The 14854-nt window shown below is 27.6% G+C and overlaps 1 protein-coding gene across 2 annotated transcripts in view; it reads right to left on the bottom strand.

Annotated features, from left to right (window-relative positions):
* The window catches only part of LOC129960013 (protein MON2 homolog), a 91817-nt gene that overhangs the window by 21417 nt on the left and 55546 nt on the right, over positions 1–14854 (bottom strand). For both annotated transcript variants that reach the window (XM_056073012.1, XM_056073013.1), the window contains exons 18-21: positions 3538–3625; positions 3339–3440; positions 2098–2208; positions 413–588 (exon numbers count right to left, since the gene is read on the bottom strand). In XM_056073012.1, the coding sequence (XP_055928987.1) occupies positions 413–588; positions 2098–2208; positions 3339–3440; positions 3538–3625 (477 nt within the window). The remainder of the gene's footprint in view (positions 1–412; positions 589–2097; positions 2209–3338; positions 3441–3537; positions 3626–14854) is intronic.

Genomic DNA, 14854 nt, shown 5'->3' with positions numbered 1-14854 from the left:
GCATAAAAGTGAGGTAAAATTTCAATCATCACATATATCTTCTGAATCAATAACATTGTTACTGCTATTTCGTTGTATATTCATTAAAATTTAAGCTGCAATATGTAGTGGATTATTTGCCATAGTTGTCGTAACTTCAAATCCACCTTAATACCTTTGTTTTTCTTATTCGTCAAATCTCTATGAGTAATTATGTGGAACCTATTCAAATGTGAATATTTCAAAGAGAATTTATTTACAACTCACAGAAAAAGGCATCATATAAGCCTAAAAGTATACAACAAAAGATAGATTCTTAACAACTTGAAAGATTTTAACTTTCAAATCTTAAAAGTAATCAGGTTCTTTATGTTACAGCTCACAAGAAGTTATTTCTACACATACAATTTTACTGGGGGGGGGGGGGAATTACCCTTGATCTTCATTAATAGCACTGATGACGTCCAATAACTGCGGCCAGCCACTAGATATGATATCACCACTGCTATGAAGAACTTGAAGAGCACAGTCTAACTGCTTTTGCCTTATATCTGGATGAGGAATGGATGACAACTCCTGCAATGGGCTCAGTAACATGGTCTGCAACTTCTAAAGAGAAAACGTAATTTATATGCAAAACATACCTAAATGAATTTCTTAACTTGTTCAACAAACTAAGAACTCAAGCACTTCAACAGAAACGCATTTGTTTTTATTTTAATAGAAATTCCTATTCAAAATTATTCTCTTATATGGCTCAACAGTTACAATGGTTATGTAATTTCACAAGCACTTTATAAATATACGATTAAATGTATATTTAAATGCTTTTGTTTTAAATTGTTAGCTGGCCTTGAACTGTTGCTATTTTTATTATGGACTGCTTAAAAAATACATTTTGATCCTGATACTAAGATTTATTCCTATTTAAATTTTACAGCTAAATATCAGAGCGAAATCATTGAATCTCTTACATCGTCTTCGCACCAACAAAAGGGCTAGAAGCTGAGAACGGCATCTTAAAAATTTGATGCACAGCAAACATACGGAATTTTATATCACTATTACAAATCCTAAGAATGCAAGGCAGCAGCAAAAAAGTACGGAGGATAGGCTGCGAATCTAACGAGTATATTGAACAAGAATTATGCCATGCAATTAGTGTTGCGATCAATAACGAAGGAGCGCCTAAAGATGTGCACATGCCTCAAGCGCCACACTTAAAAAAACAAAGACAGAAAAACGTTGGAAAATTTATTCATTTTTAAGAGACAAGTCCGGACAAACAAAGCAAAAAAAAATTATCTCAAGCATTGCATAATCCTTGCTTTGACACAAGTAGAGATAATTAAAACACCTTATTTTGAAAAATGACAGTGCCTAACCAAAAGAATATAAACCCGATTTTTTTCTCCAACAAAGCAATCAAAAGAAAAATACTGAAATGAGGGAGAAATTTCATAACAATTACAGAATAATGCATTCAGTGTTTAGATAATATCAGCACAAAAAATTAATATTTAAATAATAATTCAGAAACAATTCTAAGGTTCAGTCTTAAATATTTCAAATCAATTGCACTTTAAAAGTTTCAAAATAGAAAGCAACATTACAAAATGCATAATATAACTATTTTTAAAAAGAAATTTATTTCAACATTGTAAATCAGTCTATATATGAGTGAAGTTCACAAAACGATTTCTATAAGCTTTTCAAAAATCATATTTTCCAAAAAAAAAAAAAAAAAGTGGAAGTTTAAGAATTATGTGCTTAGAAATGAAAATGATCAAGAGGTAAAATTTCAACAGAATAATATTACGAAGATCAAAATCAAGATACATAGCAAGAAGCTGATGCGAAAATTAAGCACTTTTTCGGTACTTTAGCCAAAAAAAAAAAAAAAATCAGCACCTTTGAACATGCATGTATACTAGACTTATGTGTTTTCTAACCATAGAATTATCACTTAAAAAATGTTTTTTTTAATTCTAAATACGTTTTTTTTAATACTTATTTTTGTATTTGCATGCTGTCTTCTGTTAAGGGATATATTTTTAGTTTGACAAAAAAAAAAAAAAAACATTTCTGATACATCACATCAAACTTAACAATTCTTACTTTATTGTCTTTTAAAGAAGGCGTGTATTTGTGATACAAAGCAGCTTTTACTAAGAATGTAACTGCTTCAGCACCCCATTCCCTCATTCTGATATGTGGATGTTGACACACCTAAGAAATTTGAAAAACAGAATAAATCACATACTTTATACTTTAAATTTAATCAAATATATTTTAGTATCTAATCAAAAATGATGAAGAAAAATAATAAGAATATGCAATAAAATCTTGTTCTAACACCAAAAATTAATATTTTTGATATTCGTACATAGTGAACCATTGATTTAAAAGACAGCATATGACGATGTATCAAATGTATGAAAAATATTTCCACAAGATTTAATACACAATCATAAGGAAAAGTTTTTTTTTAATATGTCATGTTTATAAAAATATTTTACATTTTTCTTATACAGGAGATTTTAAGAGTAATATCCTAAATAATGTTAATAACATAATTAAAGATATAGCGGTCTTCTAATTTTATGGACACTCTTTCATCCCAATTAATTCTGAAAATGAAGGAATTCCTGCATCTTGTATAAATAAAAATTTGAGGATCCAGTTACATCGATTTTAATTAATTAAATTATTGGAAAAAAATTATGAAAACAGTCCTTCCAGTAAACTTTTTACTTCTAAAATGTTTACTTTTGAACATGAAAATTACACGCTTTTTTTTTGTTGTTGTTGTTGTTGTTGTTCTTCAATCCTATTAATTTTGTGGCATTTTTTCCCCGATAGCTTTTGATTTAAGAATATGTTTACGAGTTCAACATTATGAATAAGAATATGTTTATGATTAATAATCATATTAGAAAATCACAATTTTACTAAAACTATTTACAATTAAATATAGACCATACTTTGAAGTAAAAGAAAACATTATTTTTCCTACATTAAATTACCGAATATAGCAGACAACTGTAAAAATCTAAAAAAGTAATATAAAGCGCCACAAAAGATAAATGCAATCATTTCTTCTCCCCAAACAAATATTTAAAGAAATCTAAATACATTTGTTTTATTTTCATACAAGAATTATAAGTACTGTTTTCATTAAAAAAGCAATGAGTTAACAAACTTTCAGCGAAAAGTAGGAAATATAATCAAACACCAAAAGTAAATAAAATACGAATTAATCTAATACACAATAAAGTATTTTTGGAATATTTATAAAATTGTGCATTACAGAAAGGCGAAAATAATTAAGTGGTCTCGAAAAAGCTAAATCGCCATACTTCAAGAAGATGGTTTGTAACAGGTCTCCAAAGTACTTCAACACGAAATAAATTAACAAGGCCAGTTTCTAGTAACTTTGCGACAGCAAACAATGATGGCTCCTAGTAAATAAAAGGGCATTTAAACTGTTAAGCATATATGACTTATGTAAATGTATATTTCAGTATAAAGAAAACTTAAAAGTGAAAAATATCTTACCCTATTTGTGTAAGCAAGCTCCATAGATTCAGAGGACAATTTACAGAGAGCATCAATGAGATGATGTAAGGCAACTTCGTCCAAGTACCTAGACGGAAAAAAATTTAGAAAAACTGAGTAAAGCATAAATAAAATACACTTTTAAATTGAATTATGAATTAGTCAAAATTTTAAAGCAAATATTAAAACCGGAAAATGTATACCTAAATTCCTATTTAAAAGCAAATTATTAAGAATTCTAATTTGAAAAAAAAAATTATATTGCATTTAAAGCATACATAGGAACCAGGCAATTACTCCAAATTCAATTAATCATTTATATACACTAAACGAGATTTTAAGAATAAATACACAAATCCGAAAACGATATAGTTAGAGTCACTGTAGAAAAATAACCCGCGACTGATGTATCTTTTAATTAAAAGTGTCATGAATAAAGAAGAAATAAATCAACAAAATATGCACACCAAATGCTATAGAAATTATATTAAGAAAAATTATTACCTTCATATTAAAAGAATAAATGTCTGGTAAAGAAAGTCACTTCAAATCTCTTACTCTTACATCAGATATTAATCCAATTTAAGTATAAGTCAAAATTCAATTTAAAAAGATCAACATAATGCATCGATAGAAGAAAAAAGTATAAAAAGTATAGCGTCATATTGTTTCTCAAATCGCACAAGGGATTTTCTTTTTTTTTCCCCCATTTCGGTTAAATATTTTCAGAATCATTTTGCTTATGAAACATTTTTAAAAGAAAGAATATCAACAACTATGTCAGCTGGTACAATAATGAATCAAACAAACAAGATGGAAACTGAATACTTTTTTGTGAGTAAAAATTGCTAGCTAATGCAAAGTAGAGAGAGGGGGGGGGACAGAAGTCAGACAGGAACATAAGAAATTAAAAATAATTGAAAAATTATAATGAACAGTGAAGAGTTCAAGCTACTTTAAAAACTTCTGGTTCATTCTTGCAATAATCTTTATTGTTCAGCTGGTTATATGAAGGAGTAACATGGGAAAGTAACTGATAGGCAGCAAAATAATTTCATTCATTCCCTCAATATGAATAAATATGTACATTTTTTCAAACTTAGCTCAAATATTTTGTAAATACATTTTCTAAATATGTTTCAAAGACGATTTTTCAATTAAATATAGAGCCATACAATGTACCAAATGCATAATTATAAAAAGCCCTAATAAATTAATTAATATTAATTTTTTCCAAACTTAGCTTAAATATTTTGTGAATAGATTTTCTAAAGTTCTTTCAAAGGCATTAAATATAATACCAATTATTTCCATTAAATATAATACCAAAAAATGTGTCAAATGCCAAATTATATAAAGTTAATCGTCAATAACTTGCATTAGAAATGAATTCAGTTTGCTGGTAAATACATATTTTAACAAAAATATTTGAATAGCCTGTCAAACTTTTTGCTTCCGATTATTGGAAACTATATTCAAAATAAATGAGTGAACAATCATTTAAAAAAATAATAATAAAGCAGATTTGTTTTGTATGCTTCTCTAATGGACGAGTGAGAATGAGCTTGACAGAATACTGCATAAATTAATTCAAGTCATGAAATAATGAGGTGCGATTTAGTCTAAATAACTACCGAGTTTGCAAGCAGTAATTGGCTTATATTTATTTTACGAAAATTAAGTGTTCTTATGACAGTTTTCTCGATTGTGTAATGTTAAATCTGATTTATAAAGCATTAATTATATATACTTGAAGAAGAAAAATGTAAGAAATATTTCAAAAAAAAAATATTAAGAAACACTCAATTAATAATTACATTTCAATACTCACAACAAAGCAAACAAGGACTTTTTTTAAAAAAATAAAGACTTTAAATGATGTATTTTTATACCATATACACAAAAAAAATATTACGTCACATATGAGATAAACCTATTAAGAATATAATCCATAAAGAAATTTTTTAACTAATTATGCTATGAAATGTGTATGCATAAGCTTTGCACAAAAGTATCCCAGAAATTTTACCAGAAAAGAAAAATTTTATTTATTTCAAACACTTTGCTACATTTCTCATATGTAATCACACGCCAAGTTTCTTAATTTTTAACAAAGAATGCAAACATAGTATATCATCAGCAAATTCGTCTCTATGGGTATTAGAATAACTCAATTGAAACATTGATTAAATATTAAGTGAACCACATTTCTATGAAAAATTCTCTTCCCCGATATTATTTAGTCATGATCAAATAGACATTCACCAGGAGAAAACGAAGCAAAGATGTAAAGATGCAAATGCACCAGGATATACCCCAAAACAACTGCACTTATATCAAAGGAGAAAATAGTAATTAAACAATTCAGCAGATAGCATTAAAAAATGCGGAATGTCCTCTTGATTCATTTAAAAAGAGCCAATATCGATAATTATTTATTTTCAGACTCTAAAAAACACCTGAATGAATTTTCTGATTTAATCAATGTTGGAAATGATGCAGCAGACAATGTAGAGTCGACAACAAAAAAAAATGGAACACCTCAAGCATTTATTGTCGCATCTTCGTAAAACCTGTATCGACAGAAATGCCCCAAAAGAACACGTATATTTCGATCGAAAAAGTGATCAACAGAGTTAATTAACCCTGTTAATTTCCAGATGCTAATTAAGTAATAATGTTAATTAGTTAGCATCTAGAAATTTTCCTATTGCGACTGCTAATTTTTTCAATCATCGTGAAATAAAGATTCAAAAAATGATAAATCATAAAATTTGTTGGCAATATCTCGGAAACTATAAATATATTGAAAGAACATAATTTTACAACACAAATGCATGAAATAAATTCATAAATAAAAATAGTTAACATTTCTTACAATTTCTAAACAAAAATGAGAGAAAAAAAATGAATTATGATATAGAGAAACTTTTACGCTAAGGTTCTAAAACACCGTAATCCTAAAAAATCTGTAATAATTTTTGAAATATTTACAAAAACTGAAAATTTTCGACTGTCGAGAGCTAACGCCTTGATACATCTACTTATTGAGGGTTAGTGTATCATTTCTTACTATTTCTATTCATCTACTCAACGTGATATATGAGTTTTAACAGATATTAGAAAATAGAGATTAAATTAGAATAATCTGATCAGGAAATTATCTAAAATGGAATGTCTTTTCTTATGGAAAAAATATATATTTAATCAGTTGATATAAAAGATGTTCAATGTTAAGCAGAATTTCTTATTAAAAGAAAGAATATTTATGTTACTGGATTGCACTTTTTAACAAATTATTTATATTTCATTAACTGTTTTTTGTTAAGATTTAATTATCAGTGGCTAGTTATAGAAGTAAAGCATATTTATGAAATTTAAGCATTAATCATATTGTTGCTAAGCTTCAGAATTCGTTTGAAATAAGGATTTCAAATAAAGGCGATAAATAAAGCCAAAGACAATCACAAATGTTTGCTTCCATGTTTTTTAATAAAGCATCAAAAAGAAAGTTTATTTATATTTACTTAAGAAACTCTATTTCTTGGAATTACTGCCTTATCTTCAAATATAATTTTATATTTTTCCTGAAATATCTAACTGCACCTGAAATAGGCATCAATTTATGGAACTCTATGAAATTTAATAATAGAATTCAAATTAAATAGCGGTCAACTAATTACCATAAGGATTGAAGTGTTAAAATTTTGCAACTTTCTTTTATGTCGCAGTAATAAGATGTTTCTTTTATGTCGCAGTTTCGTTTTGAACTAGACTACATATGTAGATAACTATGCTTCAGAAATTTGGAATGCAAGTACCACATATGGTGTCAATCTAAGTCCCTATCGATAAACCGGTGTTATCCTCGCTTGTGGTGTGAATGTGTTCCATTCAAATATATTTAGTGTTATATCCTTTCTGAGGCTCATCCAACCATCTATTGATATTGAATCTCTCGTTTTATATTATTAAAACAGAGCCTTTTATTCACTCATGTTAATTTGGTTATGTGTGATAAACAATGTTAACTCAAAGTTATTCTCATTCAAACTAGACACTAAATCTATTGCGTTCATCGCATAACATTGCAGACCGAAGATAACTGAAATCAAATTTAAAAAAGAAAAGTTATAATCTTAAAGCAATATATTAACAAAAATCGATTATTATATTTTATTTCTAATACAATCCTGCTAATCGCGTGCATTCTCAAGATTCTTTCTATGGTTTTTTGCATATGCAATCAGATTCGAAAACAATGCTCCAATATCACAAAATTTGTATACAATTAATAGTCACTTAATTCTATTTTTTCCCCTTCAACGTGTCCGCATAGTTGTATACACATTGCATTTGCACTATTACTGTAACGGTAACTTAAAATATTAAAAAAAAGTAAATGATATGTTAGTTAATTTGTAGTAATAAAAACTCGCCTTTTCGACATTAATTGACTGAATCGAAAATTCGATAGAAGACTGCAGTTTTAGGTCAAAACTATATATCAAATTTCATATATTAAGTGTATTACATTTCTGCGCAATCAGAACTGACAAACTAACAGGTGATCAACAACTTGACATAGCTGGTACAAGACTATTGTTGTGTCAAGACTACATACGACATTTCATAGCTCTAGTTCGCTCCAACTTTGAGTTTCCCTTTTTCCAGACAGGTGAGCATAATTCTGAAAAACTTGTTTTTACTTCAAGGCATAATTTTTACTTCAAAGAGGTTAATAACATGAGACTGCAGTAAATTCAATGGTCCACATTAGTAGACGATTACTATACTTAGTATACTTTACTTCGCATACAAGAAAATAAAAAAAAATTCTGGTGATTTTTTTTAAATGTTAATTCCTAGGATAGATTTTTTTAACACCATAAATATCACCCACATGCAGTTGTTTCAAACAGATGACGTCATCTGAATATTCTTCCGGAAATTAACCTTTATTTCTGAAATTTAAAAATCTACAATTTACTCTTCTTTTATTGATATGAATAAATTATTGTTGAAATTGTTTAAAACCAAATGTGTAACATATTTTACTACCAAAAAATCCTTCGCAATTTAACGAATTTCCTATCTGATTAATAATCGCTTCCATCTCAAAGAAAAATTTCCTCATTTAAATAAAGTTGATAAATTTATTGACTTAAAATGTCATTATGTGAATTAACTTCTTACCAACAAAGCAAAAGATCACTTAAATATATATGTACCAATGTATTTCGTTCACAATAAAAATTTCTGTATGTTACTGAAATATCTAAGACTAGATCAATCATAAAGATGGATTCTAAAATAATTTGAAAACTAATGAAACGCTTACATTTCCTATAAAAAAAACTATAATAATAAGATTTTGAAATCGAATGCCCATGCTGAGGATCAACCTGAATCATGTTCGAAAAATCTTTCGAAATCTCTATAAAATAAAACAAAAAAAAAAACGCTTTTTCCTTTTAATAATTTGAGATTTACTTAATATTTGGCCCTTAGTAGGTTGGCTTTTTTTAGATTAAGTTTTATTCTGCAAAACTGATTATATATCAAGAACTACTGCGAATTTTGGAACGAAGTTTAAAACACATATGAAAAAAGGCATACGGGATCGAATTAACAAAAATTCTTAGTTTCGGTAATAGGAAAATTCCAAGATACTAATTCACTGACTATGTTTATTAATTCGGTAATCAGTTTTTCGATCAAAATAAACCTATCCTTTTGAGCCATTTCCGCCGGCGCCAGATTAGTGAAGATGCAATAATAAATGTTCAAGTTACAGAGGGGTTTTTTTTTCTTTGAAGACTACGCAATATAAAATAGTATGAGATCAGTATCCCAGAATAATACATTTGATAAAATTTACGAAATCTGGATCTCGGTCAAATTGAGCGAATACGGGCAAACTTTCTCCTCTCTGAGTTTCCATTTTTAAAACTAATGTGATGTCATGTCTTCACTTAACATTTTACACTTCACTTACTTCATTTACAGCAAATTTAAATAGAAAGTGTAAAAATAATAACAGACAAAGCATGTAAAAGCAGGAAACAAGACAGTTTAACATGAACAGTTTTAACATAAATGCAGTTTAACATGAAACGTTTACATTTTATCTTATTTCTAAAATAAAATATTAGGACATGCAAGTTAAATTAGTTCAGAAAGATGATCAATTTTAATGCATAAAATATTGTATATGAAAAAAGTAATCTTAATATTTTAAAATCCCTATAACCAAATTGAAAAGTGTAATTCTTTAGAAAAATGTTTCGTTAAAATCGAGAACAACTACAGCTGAAAGCAGTTGTCAAATGCACCAATTAAAAAAAATCTACATGACTTAAGAATTAGATAGTTTTTTCACCAGTGCTCTGTATAAGGGTTTAACAATTTTAATTAGTAACACACCATATCACTATTAGATTTTGATAAAACTGTTAAATCACTATTTTTTTATGGATTGGAGAATGAATTATTTGGCATTTTAGGAAATTCGGCAATTCCATCTTCTTTTATATTAAAGTTACAGCAATAAACGTAATTAAGTGAGCTAAATTAAAAAGGAAAAAAAATCATCAAGAGAACTTGAAAAAATAAATTTTAAAAAATAAATTGACAAATGCATATCTAACTGACAGTTCTCTCACTGAAACATTGCCAAACACAAATAATAATAAGAAAGTTTATTTAATATATTTAAGCTTTAAAGTGATTAATTACAAACAAAACACAAAAGTAAATTATTTCAACAAATATAAACAATACAAATAATTTTAACAAATAATTTTATCATAACAGTTAACTCATTAAAGTAAACTACAGATCAAATAATCGCTTAGCTAACATCATTTTTCAGCATATCTGTACTAAAATGCAAAGGACAAAATTACATTTTTTTTAAAATTCTCAAAAAAAAAAAAAAGACAAAAATCCAAGAAAGTATGCCGTAGACTTAACAAAGGAAATAACACGATATCTAAAGAAAAAAAAACGAATCAATATGAAAGAAATCTATTATGTCATTACTTACAGTTACTGTATATTCAGTTAAAAAAATGATATATTGGCTAATGGCGATATGCTATTAAAAAATGCATGCGAAGATTTTTTTTTTTTTTTATTCTTAAAATAATTTCGTTCCACAAAATTTCCGATATAAAGTATTAGAAATAAGATGAATCAATAGCATTTACAGATGCATCCAAAAATAATTGTTAAAATTGCAAAAATTCAAGGTTCCAACGAAATAATAACAAAACTGGTTATTAGTCATTCTTTTAAAACGCTGAACGCGAAAAGTAATCTTTGTTTAGCAAAAATGAATTTATGATTAATATTCTTTCTGTGAAACAAGATTCTATATTATTTTCAGTGTCTTCGAAAATAAAAACCCAAATTTTACAAAAAGCTTTTATGTAACAAACTCCCCTTATTATAATTCAAGAACAGTTTTTAGCTAACATGACTTGTCTTCCATAAAACTATGTAAAAACTTAAAGAAACCTCGTAACTATGTAAACTTAAAGAAACCTTGTTCAACTAGCCGCATTTGGCGACCAGCCGGTTCGCCAATCTTAATGTCCGTTAAAATTTTAATAATTAAATATTTTATGCAATTCCTACTTTAATAACTTCTTCATCAAAATATTTTAAAACTTCAAATTTTGATAGTCATATAATTCACTCATAATATTATAAAGACCTTCAGTCATAACGTACTATGTATCTCTCTTAGTTTCTGTTAGCTCCCGTAGAATTTATGCTTTAAATTAAAGTGGAAAGGATGCATCTGCAATTAATATAATAATATTTTTTACTGAAAAAAAAAGCATTTTTTTATAATATAATTACTGAAAACAGAGTCACTGAGCGTTTAAACTTTATGGGCACTAAAGATTATATATTTTAATTTATGTAATATCTCAAGAATTTGTCAACAAAATTTTCTCAGATTCATCATGAGCAGATTGATTATTTAACAATGTTTAATTTTAAATGCATCAAACACTAAAAAAAAAAAAAAAACGAATCGTTTAAAATAATCGGTTGAAAACAGGTTAAAAAAAAACTACTTAAAAGACGATGGTCTTAAAAGTATAAGCATACACAAAAAATATATAACTAACATAAATACACTTTAATTAAAAGCATGCAACTAATCTAAAAATAATTTAAATTGTCCGTTGATATTGGTTGTCATGTCAACAATCAGAACACAATGCGCATGCGTGAATTTACAACGCTAGTTACGGTAACGCAAATGCGTGAATTTTTCTACGCCAGTTGGGGTAACGCTATACAGATTAATTTTTAATTTCCTTTATTCTGTTTTATTTTAATTCAAAAGTACTTCAGAATGAATCTGAAAGATTGATTAATTAATAATGTTTAATTTTAAATGAATCAAAAATTAAGAAAATAACAGAATCGTTTGAAATAATCGGCCAAAAAATGTTAACCCTAGCTTCATTAGTGTGGGGGGAAAAATTGAAGCCTTACTCATTTGGCGGTGGGGAAAATGAAAAGATTTTTTTGGCGAGAAAGTTAGTTTTTAATTAATAATTAAAATTCTAATTAAAAATTCAAAAAAAGGGACCCCAGGTGCACATTCCCGACCTCCAAGTTATACATGAACTAAATTTGGTAGCTGTAGGTCAAATGGTCTGGCCTGTAGAGCGCCAACACACACACACACACACACACACACACACACACACATTGAGCTTTATATAAGTATCGATGATACCGTTCAAAAATCTGTATCTCTCTAAGTCAAAAAGGAAAATATGATAATTTGGTTTGATTTATAAAATTACTTTGCAAGAACTATTAATTTATTTTATCTGTATTTCCTCTCACACAGACACCTGGAACTAAAAGGGATGTTTTTTACCCCTATTTTATCATTTTAAATTGACTCAGGTTCAAAATAATTTATATAAAACTATTTACTTTAAAACAAAATCTGAATTTTTGCTAATAATTTCATAAAGTAGGACAAATATTTGCCTTAGTTTATGAAGTAATCAACAGTAAAAAATAGTTTTGGTTATATTAACGTCCAGTTTGAAGCAACACTAGGGCTATTTTGGGACGGACCTTGTAATTTTGAACCGTGATCAGATGACGAGGACGACACCTGAGCTGGCACCCCACTCTCCACACCACACCACGCAAGCGGAAGGACGTTTGGTCATGACGGATTTAACGTGCAACAGACCCCCTTACACGACGGTTCTTTGGTGGAATCGGGTCACGAACCTGAAACACTCCGATTCCGAAGCCGAGACCTTACCACCAGCCCACCGCGGCCCTTTACAGTAAAAAATAGATCACATAATTTAAAATGACTCTTAAAGCCTCATTTACATGATAAACCTACTGCTCGGCATGGAAATAACCTCATTTATGAAACTGCAAGAAGTTCATTAGTTTTTGATATAATAATGGCATTTTTAATGCTCTCTTTATGAAATCTAAAATAAAAGTTGGCACTGAAATATGTGAAGATAGCATATATTTCAATATGCAAATAACCATTATGAAATATTTTATTATGCTGACCTCTAAAACATCATATGTTCTTTCAAAGGGCATTTTATCTTTATATAAACAATGAAAAGTATCGAAATAATATCAAGCGTTTCTTTCCTTTCCTTTTTTTTTTTTTTTTTTTTTTCTGGATCTATAAGCTAAATTAATTTCAATGTTTCCGAAGTTAGATTCATCTGTAAAAATAACATTTCAGATATATATCTACCCACACACAATAGAAATTAATTACAAATATAAAACTTATACAATATTTTGAACTTTTTACTTAAAATGCTAATAAAAACTTTTATTTCAAAATTAATATAATGTGGAGAACACTGAAATGTCCAAAACTAAAGGATAAATAATGTGATAACAAGAAAAATACAACAAATCACCAATCAGTGGAAGCTTTTTATAGATTGTGAATCATTTCATTTGAACAGCACTTTTAATCGGATTTCTGCTTTACACATAAGTATCTGTGATAAATGGTGCTTTCATTCACAACATACAAGTTCAAAAAATTCATATCTGTAATGTGTCCAACTCATTTTCATAAGTCTTAAATCAATCATCCGAATGTATTCGTAGTTTGGACATATACTTGTAGAAAACTATTTCAAAAGATTTAGATCAATACACAAAAATGTAATTAAAACAAACTGATATCGTTATTATTACAATATAAAAATTTGCAAATTTCTGCTGTTAATTTTAGCAATCACTGCCCCTCCATTGAAATGTAATCTTGCCTTGCATAATTATGCACATTTGAATCACAGTTTTGTCTTTTTAAGTTTGAAAAAAATAATTAGAAAATCATTTACTTTCTACATTAAAGAATTACAATTTTGAGCTGAAATAAAAGAAAAGGAAGTCTTAATAAAGAAATTTTCAATATTAATTTTCTCATATTTCTTAATTTATAAAGAATAAGGAATAACAAAAAGTGCGTTTGAAAAATAAGAGAAAAATTATGCATGTCAAGTTTAAAAATAGCACGTCTTTCTAGTGAACTTTGGACTTCAAGTAATAAAAGAATTTTAAAAAATAAACGATATTTTAAGCTTTTTAATAACAATATGTATGCTTGAAGCTAAAGGTAAATAGTTTCCAAACTTCTCAAATTAACATAATATCATTATATTGCAAGCTGCATAAGAAGTAAGTAAAGTTGAATAAAAATTTGAAACACAGTATTAAAACATTTTAAAAAAATTAAGTACAGTTCAATGCTCAAAAGTTAGTAAAAGCAAAAGGAATATTATTATTTAATTCCTAAATCGTACATTAGTTTATGAAAAAAAATATTTTATTTTCAGATAGCAAAATAGTATAGTGGATTTAAAATTTTTATTTCTTTCCAATATTCAATTTTCCCTGTTTTCCATTTATCCTGTTGAAACAAACTTAAAATATTCTCAATAGAATTTTTTTAAATTGTTGATTAAAACTTAAAACAATTATTAACATCAGAGACCCTGTCTTCGTCATACAAAGAATATCTCAAGCTTACATTTAAACTAATTACAAGCACAATATAATTAGCTCCATAAAAAAGCTTTGAACTACATATTTAGTGCATATTCTTGCCTAATAGTCACATGTTATTAGTTTACCTTGGATACATGATTATGAAACAACAGATTTATATTAACCTATAAAGATGGAGGGAGAATATCATTGATAGTGTTTATGTTACATTAGAATGATTATCCTCCATTCTTAATATTGCAAGACATCACATAAAAAACAAAGCGGC

The sequence above is a fragment of the Argiope bruennichi genome, chromosome X2 (assembly GCF_947563725.1).
Source record: "Argiope bruennichi chromosome X2, qqArgBrue1.1, whole genome shotgun sequence".
NCBI lineage: Eukaryota > Metazoa > Arthropoda > Arachnida > Araneae > Araneidae > Argiope > Argiope bruennichi.
This window is presented reverse-complemented; position numbering and strand designations above follow the sequence as displayed.